Raw genomic sequence first — 10,958 nt, 5'->3', positions numbered from 1 at the left:
TTAGGTGAGTATTCAGAATGTTATTATAAGGGCAGCTGATTGCTCTAGGCAAGTAAATAGCTACTCTCATTTTCAAGACTGCAATTTTGATCTCTAGGCTGGACATTTGCCTGTGCAGTTATAATGTGAAATAGCACATTGCACTAATCAGGCCAAATTTCCACAGAATGTGTGTTAGGGAACAACCACTCATGCAGTTATGTAATGTCCATTTGCTCTATGGAAACATGACTAAAATACCTCCAAGCAGTGTAAAGGTGTGAGGTTTTAACCTCCAGTATATACTTGAACAGCAACACCACCACACAGAAATTCTTTAATTATGACATACGTTTTATTGACATTGATATTTGCTTCTAGTTTGAACCTTGGTTGGCTACTGAAATTAATAAATGGTATTCTGTGACAGCACAGCCTCTCTAGCAAAGATATTGATAACACAGCACTCTCCCATCAAATCCTGTTGAAGCTGATTCCCATAACTGCCAACTGCTTCTCTCTTTGTAGAATTATTCTGAGTGGGAAATGAAATTTTACTATAACAGAATTTAATGGGAAATATTAGCTAATTGTTAGTGCTGGTTTATTTCTAAAGTACTCAACATAAAGACAATAAAACCGTGAATGTAATTGTGACTTCCTATATGGATTCAAGACAAGAAAATTAGAACTCAGCTATAGCCATTTGAATAATCACATCTGATCTGCATTATTTATTAGTTATTACATGCTCAAGTGATTCAAGTTTGTACATTGCCTAATTTCATTTCAAAGCAAACATAATGTACTTTTCAGGCATTTTACATATTTTTCTTTTGGATTGGATTAACACAATATCTCTATTTCACATATGAAATAGAAGCCAGCTGATTCGCAATTTAACCAGTACAAGTTTGCCACCCTGAGCATCCCTTAAGATGAGAATACTAGATTTTCCCAAACAGGAGATATGAATTGCCTGGCAGAGCTTGTAGCCAAGAGTAAGTGGACAAAAGGAAACAGAAATTGCACCAGCTTTCTCAAAACATAATTTGATGCTCTGTTTGGATGGGGAGAAGGAGAACTCTTAAGGAAACAAAGATAGGGTCCAAAAATTAAGAGTGCTACCTTCAATGTTAATTGGAGAATGATTGGTTAACTCTGTCTCTGGCATAGTCAATATACAGATGGGAGAACTGGCAGTGTTTGACACACCTACAACATCCCTTATTCATCCCTTCCTAAGTAGGCCCATTCCCATTTGGAGGACCGTGGATGGATTCATCTCAGAATGGGTTATTCATAACTATTCATGTTCTAAACCAAGGGGTAGCCAATGTGGTTCTTCCAGATAGTGTTGGACTACAACTTTCACCATCCCCAATGTGACTAATAGTCAGGGTTTATGGGAGCTGTGGTCCAATATTATCTGGAGGGTACTATGTTGGACTTCCCTTAATCTAAGTGGTAAAAATACTCAGTTTTGGCCTCTCTTAATCACTATTCTACTCTTGGGCCATTCAGTGGTTACTGAAGAATTTAGCCCTGTTCTTGCTACTTCCTACTCATAAAAATTATGACCTAGCCCTTTTTGCCTTCATAACTGAAGTATTTTTTGGTAACTTTACATTTTGGTTTCTTTTTTCCATTATAATTCACCTTTGTTTTTTGGGGCAAATGGTCTCTGAATGCCAAAGGCATCCATTTAAAACAGTGGCGCTGCTCCACCTGCCCCAATACATTATATGGAGCTGCACTCATGTAGGGGCTTCTTTGCTGTTGCCTGTAGGCACAGGAATGACCTGTGCATGTAACACCATTTCTACCTATGTGCAGAAAGCTTCCCTTCACAGAAGAGAATGGGGAAGTCCCTGTGCACATCAGACTTTTGACATACTCTATATCTCCTTATTTAGTCTTCACTAATGTGATCTAGGTAACTTGTGACTAGAGATACAGGGAAGTTTGTTAAGGATTTAGCTCCCCCCCTCTACTTTTTTTTTTTGGTCACAGATCAACTTAGGAAGTATAGAATAAATGTTGATTACCTTCTTTTTCTGCCATGAAAAGCTGGTTTGGCTTTATTCATATCACTGTAAAAACTAAACTAAAAGTATTCACACCAGCAGCAAATACATTGATGCCAACAAAAGTAGTTTTAAAAAAATCTTCTTTAAGATGCTAACAAATTTACTTACAAACACCTATATTTATTATTTCATAAATAGGCGCAACAGCTTCCATAAAAAAGATTAAATACAGACACAGTATGAAGAAACAATAATACATAGCCGTATGTAAAGGTTATAATTTAGGTGTTTCCAATCTGTTTCAGCATCTAATAAAATATCAAGAAAGCATTTGGCCATTTTATACATAAGAGGACGTAAATGACGTTTACTAACCATTACACATAAAGTGATAAAAAAGCAGTTTTAGGCAGTACAAAATAAATGTGTTTGCTCTTTTCCCAACACTAAACTTTTTTTTTGTATAACTAATGACAGAAAGCCAATTTCTGTTTAATTAAATTCATTTGGGAATAATTTTCCTTTTTTCTTTCAAAGAGTTTGAAAATATAGAACTATTAGTCAGTTGCTTAAAAATGAAGTAAAAATATGAATGTTTGCCAATTTAACCCCCTTTGTGAAATCAATAAACTGGAATGAGCCAGTTTCAAATTACAATTAGCTACAAAAACATTCACATTTTATACTCTAGGAGAGTGTAACATAGATGCTATTTACAAACTTGCTATGACTGCTACATCAAGCCATTTAAAAAGTCTTTAGTAGTTTCATATAAACACCCATTATGAAAACCAATGGAAAATCCAGGACTTTTATCCAAGACATCTACAGTTGCTAAGGCAGTTACTAGCGCAGCACTTCACAGCAAAAATAAAAACCAACATAAAATCTGAATGGTCCAAGCCTCCTTCCTAAATGAAAGAAGAAAAGCAACGTCCATTTAAAGGATGCTGAAGGAGAAAGAAAAAGAAACAAGGGGGTGGAGGAAGGAGCAAGACTATTTCCCCCTCCCAGAGTGAATGACCCACCAGCTTAAATAGTCCTAAGTGCTTAGCAACTTATATTTTCTAAATAAATGCAGAACTGCCTTGACTGCATATAGCAATCTGGGATGAAAAGACTTCCCTGCATTCTTCAGTGGAAAGAAGAGGCGCTTTCCCAAACTGTTCAGGTAAGGTACAAAGCTTTGTCCCTCTGCATGGCCCTGTTCAGAAAGAATTTGGGGAAGGGGGAGAGAAAAGAGAATTACATTTAGTGTTGACATTCAAAACCACATGTTAAGCCTTCAGATCAGTGTTTTGATATCTTAAGCAGGCCAGAAGTGTCAGCAAAGTCCCCCAGTTTGGGCCAAAGACAGGCATGCAATTCTAGCCAAGAATCCAGGGAGCACCTCAGCCCAGCAGAGAGTAAGCCTGTGCCCCTTTATAAACCAGCCTGTCTGATTGCCCCTTCCCATCGGAAGTCTTTGAACATAAATGCTCTGGACACAAAGCATCTTTGCTTGGCTGTGCACATGTAAACAGAAAAGCACAGGCTCTTTCTAATGGAAACTCTGGCCCTCCATATGTTGTTTGGACTAACACCCCTATCACCCCTGACCAATGGCCATCCTGTCTGGGGTTGATGGGAAAAGCACCCTGGTCTGCATTGGGGAGAGTAGAGCGTCCAACAACGTCTAGAGGGCTACAGCTTCCCCATCCCTGTATTAGATATATTTAATATTCTTCCTTAGTTAAGCAAGTTGACCAATATCCCAGACACCCTATCGCTTTAGAGGCAGGGATGGCTGCTGTGAGGAGGAAAGGGCCATGAACCCCACCAAATTTGTAGATCTTCATTTACAGTGGTACCTCGGGTTACAGACTCTTCAGGTTACAGACTCCACAAACCCAGAAATAGTGCCTCGGGTTAAGAACTTTGCTTCAGGGTAAGAACAGAAATCGTGCTCCAGAGGCGCGGCGGCAGCAGGAGGCCCCACTAGCTAAAGTGGTGCTTCAGGTTAAGAACAGTTTCAGGTTAAGAACGGACCTCCGGAACGAATTAAGTACTTAACCAGAGGTACCACTGTATTGGATAAGGAGTGTGTAGTCTGCGACCACTAGGAGAAGTGCAGAGAGAAGAAACGCCATGGTGCATCTGCAGCAGCACAACTGGGTGCCTTCATCTGCCCCAGCTGCAACAAAACATGTCTCTCTCATATTGGTTTCTACAGCTACTGTAACCTTCCAACGGGTTGACTTCATCCCCAAATGTTCACTCCTTCATTGTCTCCCGAGACAGACAGCTGCCAACAAGTATATGGCTATCAAGATAATATTCTCTTCTGTTTACTGTAAGTGGTTGACACAATTTTCCATTTCTCTCATTGATTTCAGTGGAGGGTGAGTCTTATTTGCGATTAATTATGTGCAGTACTGCAGCCCTTGTTCTCTTAAATAACAGTCTCCCTAATAGTAAAATATACTGGTCTGATGTAAAGCAAGCCACTGCTTGTTCATTATTATTTTCACTAGACATCTGTTAGTAACCAAAGGCATCAGAACCCTGTAATCTGAGCTAGATGATAAATATAAAAATAGATACCACAATTGTTGCCCAGCTTTTGTCATAAATATTACTCAACACAAGGTGGCATTCACTGGCTGCTCACCCATTACTGCAGTAATCATTATTCCAGTCCACACTCTGTGCTGGGGGATTTCTGCACCCTGAACGAACATACTCCATCGCTTGGGTAACAACTTGCGCAGCTGTAGATGTTGGGTTGATAATATTCTGGTAATCAGGCTGAAGAGTAAAACCCTAAAAAAACAAGGGGGGGGGGAGAATTCAAAATAAGGTTTGCAGATCGAAGTTAACCTCTTAACTGAAAGTTTTGACAAAGTACCAATGTTGTACTTCTACATTTTCAAACTTGAAAAAAAGAAAAGAAAATAGAAGGATGCTTGTGCTTTTCCAAAAGGAAAAAAACACCACACATTTTTTTTAAATTGGTTGAGAAGAAATGCTAGATAACACACTGCAATAGTGTAGAACTCGGAGACAAAGAACAGAGACATTTTAAAGCCATGAAAAACAACTCATTCAACACGGGAAAATAAAAGAAAGGTCTGTGTGTTTCTTACAGCTCGTATTTCGATTCAACCCAAGGATACACTATTAGTTAATTCCAAGAATATGCAACAGAATCTTTTTGAAGGATGCAGGCAGCAGGTGGCTGAGTGTTTTATTAGACTACACCTATTCACAATTATTGTTCTCAAACCCCTTTTATTTGGTTCAGTCACAAAAGGACCATCTGCTCCTTCTTTTATTTGCACTTCTTTCTCAACTACACAAAAATTCAGCTAAGGCTTTTTAACAGTTGTTGGACTAATGTAGCAAAAGCAGTATAAAAACCCAACTTGCTGTTGTTTTCAGCCAAGAGTGAGAATGCCTAAATGCTGTTTGCCAAAATCAGCAGAGTAGATCAGATTTTCAAGAATGGTATGCAATGATTTGCAGTACAGTATTTAGCTTAAATATACAGAGAGCATTGCTGAAAGGTTAGAAGCACTTTTTGTGCAGAAATACTATTATACACCCTCCAATTTTGACTAGAAGAGAACAGAGATGAACCTCCCGGTGACATCAGAAGGAGGCACACTAACTAAAATAAAGGTTTCATTTTGCTACGTAGAACCTTTCTGGTTGAAATGGTACATTTTATGACCCTTGTTTGCATTTGGCAAATACAATAAATGCCTAGTTCAAACCAAGAGGTTAACATATAAATGGAGAGTTGTTAGAACACTCTTGCTTTTTCTTTTGAAATCCTATTATTTAAGGCTGTGTGATGTAGTGGTTAGAGGAGATGGTAGACCAGGGCACAAATTCCCACTGGGTGACCTTGGGTCAGTCACGGTCTCTCACCCTAGCCTACCTCACAGGGTGGTTGTGAGAATAAATTGAGAAAGGGAAGAAATATATGCAGCACTTTGAGATCCTTGGAGACAAAGTTGAAATATACATGTAATAATAAATATTTAAAAAATAAAAAGGAGTTCATTATTAACAAACTTGGATCCACTTTTCTCCCGTAAGTTGCAATCTAATGTTGCTACCTAAAATATAGGATTGGTGCAGATGTAACTGTGGTTCCTAAGCGATATTCAGAAACCATCGCTGAGAACTAGCACTCCCATTTCACAGATCCTCACTTCCCTTGTGCAAATTCTCTCTTAAATAGTTCACTGGCACTAAAGTCAAAGTAACGTTATGGCTGTTTATTTATTTAAAATATTTTTAGTCCCACCCTTCATCCAATGATCTTAAGGCAGGTTATACTTCTGTTAAAATCACAGTCAATAAAACAGAAAGTGAAAAGAGCAGATAAAAGCAATGATAAAACCAGCATAACAGAAAACCTCAAAGAACATCTCATTAGAAGCCGCCATTCTGTCTGACCTGGGTGGCAGTGGCTCTCAAGGGTTTCAGACAGGGAATCTTTCTCAGCCCTACCTGCAGATGCTGGGAACTGAATCAGGGATCACCTGCATACAAAACAGATGTTCTACCACTGAGCTATGGCCCTTTTCACTGCAGTGCCAGACTAAAATGCCGGAAAGGGTTTGTGAAAGATATATATGTTTACATGGCAATGGAATGCTAACAAAATCAGCACCCGTTGTGCTTCCAGGAAGAGGGTATTTCACAACCACCACAGAAAAGGCCCTATCTCATGTCACCACATGGTGTATCTTCCTTTGGTGGGACTCTAATGGTGGCACCTGATAAAGGAGGCTGATAGAGGAAGAAACATGCCTTCAGATATTTGGGTTCCAATGCATTTACAGCTCTACATGTTAGCACCAGCAGCTTAAAAGCAGCTCAGAAACGTATAGGCAGGCAATAAAGATCTTTCAGTATTGGTGTTACATGGTCCCTTGTGGTTGTCACAGACCACACTCTGCCAGACGTATTCTGCCCTAATTGAAGTTTCCAGGTCATTTTTTAACGATATCCCCATGTAAAACACATTACAGTAATCCAGATGGAAGGTTACCAGAGCATGAGTCACTGTGACTACATTATCTATATTCAGGAAATGCCATAGCTGTTAACCAGATTTTCCATTTGACCAGTCTTTGAGATTGCTATCTGAAGTGGGTCTCGGAAAACTATGTTTCTGAAGTTTTCAGAATACAAATCTGCCTATCTCATAACACACTAATGTCTTGCAAATTGAATGTAATTTGTCTGAGAAGTCCTCTTGCAATTCAAAATGTAAAATGAGATTCTTCACATACACAAAAAAATGCTTTCCGTTTAGTCTAAACCCTGAGCACAAAGTACTGCTCAGGCAGAGCTAAGCATTGTCTCTAAAGGATTATTTTTTAGGATTTGGGGTGGAGGGCTGTGGCCTCAACCAAGTACATGGAAGCTCCCGCAAGCCTAATGACCTATAGATACGCCTTCTCTCTCTAGCCTCTATTTTCTCCATCTTTTAAGCTTATGGTGAGACCAACAGATCCTTGCTGGTCCAGAACCCTATTTCCCACAACAGCCAAGCAGAGGCCTCTGCACATATAATCTAATTGCAACACTTGCCTTTCCCCCAAAGCACCAGTACTTCCCCATGAATGCCCATAGTCCAGGAAAAAACACCCTTTGCTTGCTTTGTCTAAAATGTCACTAGTTCACAGGACATGGGCACTAGTGACATTTTAGATAAATGAAATAAAACCAAGTGTTCAGGCAGTTAAGGCAAAGCCAACATTATGGGTCAATTGAAATCCTTTTTTAAAATAAATAAATAAATCAGTTTTAAAATATTCTCCAGTGACCCTATGGAACCAAGTGTATGGAATACTTTGTCCAAGGCTACAAATTAAGTCAAATGGACTAGTAACCTGATCAATGATTCCTTCCTTCAAAATAAACCCCCAATTTCAATTAGGCCTTAAGCATGCAGAAGATACAGCCTAAATCAGAATACTATGCTGTGCCTGCTTTGTTGACTTGTCTACAAGCCTCTACATGCTCATCTATAAGCTTCAACCCTCAGACAAACAACAACTGTCTCACTAAATTGTGATTTTAGTATTCTTAAGTCAAAGCATGTACTAAAGCTGACAATGCAAATGGAGCCTATATTTCGTATAGTATAGCTCCTTCAGCTGTCAAGTGTGTGATTTGATGTTTATATTGGAAGTGCTTTGGAACTGTCTAATTTGAGGCTTATATTGGAACTGTCAGCTCTGATTAGTGGCTTTTCTTGAATTTCGACTAATGGCTCTTTCTTTCGTTTGTTTTTCCTATGTACAAAAGCAGTCACAGTTATGGATACTGATTGAAAACAACAAGGAACAAAATATGTCATACCATAATTAATAGTTCTTTGAACCTTGGGTTATCAGGATTCCTTATTAATGAAGGCTCCCTTCTCCCCTGTTACAAGCCAACAGAACAGATGTAGGAGCTTCCCACAACCCAGGAAATCATGTTGCTGTTCTAATATTTGCCGTAAAGGTTTATGCCAAAGCTAACAAAATATAACTGAAGAATTTTAGAATTGCAAAGCTAACAAAAGGCCAAATTTCTTGGCTACTGTTTCAAGCAGTCTATAATATTCACTGGACGCTTGTGCCACTCTGATGCAGAATGGCTTAAATACAATTTCATGTAAGGGTTTTGCAAACAACAATGCAATAAAAAATATCAGAAAATGGATGCTCTGTGGGCTAATGAGACAATGCCAAATGTTTTGCTTTGTAATGCTCAAGATAAAATCAGCAACTGTTTTGCAACATGCCTCGAATTTTAAGTTTCATTTTCTTGCGCCAGATTGAAATAAAAATAGGGGACTTGATAAAGATTAATTTGATGTCAGACGGGACATTTGCTCTTTAATTAGATTTCTGTATCCCTAGCTGGGGTTTTTGTGTGCGACTGTAGCAAGTACTAAAAAGCCTGCAGCAGAACCTAAAGTGCGATCCTCATCTCTACACTTTACCGGGAACTAATTTCATTTCCTGCCTGTCTGGAGAGGTATTTTCAACAGGCATCAATGTTTTTGTCTTCACAACTGATTTATTCATCAATCTCAATGTGATGTTTTTTAAACCTTTAAATTGCATCCAAATCCTAAAGCATCTGTTTATTACACAAGGAAATTGAAAATATGTCTGTGTGATATCATACAAAGATTTTCCCTTAAGGTTATAAGGACAGTTGACAGATATTAATGATTCCCTCTCCCCATGCCTGTTAGCCACATTCAGAAACATGGTACGTGGGGGGAAATGGAGGGCAGGGGAAATAATGAGTGGTGAAAATGCAGCATGCCCGAGAACTGACGGGATAAAAACAGATCGGAAGAAGTGAAGCTGCAATGTCTGAAAAGGCCACCCATGTGATCACATTGCAACGGAAGTGATAAAAATAAAGAACGGAATTGTAGGCCTTCTATCATGGCAATATAGAAAAACAACAGCTTAGTAGATTGGTACTTCTATCTCTTGTTCAACACAGCCTTCCCCAAGCTGGTGACCTCTGGATGGTTTGGAACTCCAAGTTCCCTCATCCCTGACCAAACTGGCTGAGGCTAATGGTGGAAGTTACGGACCAAAACATCCAGAGGTCACCAGCTTGGGGAAGGCTGGTGTGACAGAACAGGAGAATGAACAGCATACTAGCACTATGAGGATAGAGGTATGTGATAGTTACCACTCATGTAATAAATGACAAAAAACTGTATGAAAGAAGTCTTTCGCAGGGCAGGCAGGCAGTTTGGTCTTACTGGGATGGGTGAGAAGGGAGTTGGCTCATAGTCAGATCCATGAACTTCAATATTCTAGGAAGTTAACCAGAGTGCTCGTAAATCTTTGCAAACACACAGTAGACATTCAGTAGGTAGACTTTGGATTCCCTATACACGACTTTTGTTCTGTTTTATTGAAAACAGCAATGGAATTTCATTGGGACTGTTGATTCATTTTATGAGTATCTATCACTCATTTTAGGAGTATCTGTGTTACCAAAAACCAGACAGTTACACACATAATGGCAACAATGATTCTGTTACCAAATTCTCTAGAAGATGTGGGGAAATGGTGTGGTGTGTGTTGTTGTTTTTTTAAAAAAAGAATTGTAGTGCTTTTTGTTTTCAGTGTGAACACAAACTTCCTGTATAAATGTCTTGTTAGCCTATGAAAATCAAAAGAAATGTGACTAATTTAGCTAGACTTCATTTAGGTTGCATTTTTCTAATGAAGCTCATGATTTAGAAGGTAATATCTGACAGGTGACCTGTGAGAAACTTCTGAGAGGGGCAATGAATCTAAGTGAATGAGCAACATAATGGGTTCATTATAACATACATAAGTTAAAGCACATTGGGGGAAATAATTGGGGGAACCTTCATATATTGAGAATCTAATTTAACTGACACCGCTTAGGAAAAAGCTCTGGTCACCTGAGTGCACACTAAATGAAAACATCTGAATAATGCCTAGCACTGAGGGCGGGGTCACAAAAGTCCACAAACAAGATGCTACTGATTTCATACTGGAATTTAAATTGATGGTATGCCTCTTATAACCTGTCTTTTAATGTTAAAAAAAAGTATCTCAGAAAGAAAAGACTAAGAGAATATTAAGTGAAAATAATGGAGTTCTTTCATTTTGGGGCCAAGGAACAAGTACTTTGATATTCTAGTTGAAATAACACAATGCAGAAGAAGACCCATCTGAACTCTACTATGCATTTCCCCCTGACTTGGTGCTTTCCAGAATTTTTGAATTTCAGCTGCCATCAGGCCCAGCTTGCACAGCCAATGGTCAGAGATATGAGAATTGTAAGCTTAGGGGAAGACTCCTCTTAAGTGTTGTTGATGAATAAAAAGAATAAAACACAGTACTGGAATTCAGAATGATTAATGGTATGAATTATGGCTCTAATTGCCACAAC

General features: G+C 38.8%; 1 protein-coding gene across 3 annotated transcripts in view; it reads right to left on the bottom strand.

Annotated features, from left to right (window-relative positions):
- Window positions 1-312: 312 nt before the first annotated feature.
- TOX (thymocyte selection associated high mobility group box) overlaps window positions 313-10,958 on the bottom strand; it is a 189,340-nt gene continuing 178,694 nt past the window's right edge. For all 3 annotated transcript variants that reach the window (XM_083517924.1, XM_083517925.1, XM_083517926.1), the window contains 2 exons: window positions 4,660-4,811; window positions 313-3,213 (listed from right to left, as the gene is read on the bottom strand). In XM_083517924.1, coding sequence (XP_083374050.1) covers window positions 3,177-3,213; window positions 4,660-4,811 — 189 coding nt within the window. In that variant the 3' untranslated portion in view covers window positions 313-3,176. The remainder of the gene's footprint in view (window positions 3,214-4,659; window positions 4,812-10,958) is intronic.

The sequence above is a fragment of the Podarcis liolepis genome, assembly GCF_965112155.1.
Source record: "Podarcis liolepis genome assembly, chromosome: 8".
Taxonomy (NCBI): domain Eukaryota; kingdom Metazoa; phylum Chordata; class Lepidosauria; order Squamata; family Lacertidae; genus Podarcis; species Podarcis liolepis.
Note: the sequence above shows the minus strand (reverse complement) of the source record. Positions and strands in the feature narration are given on the sequence as shown.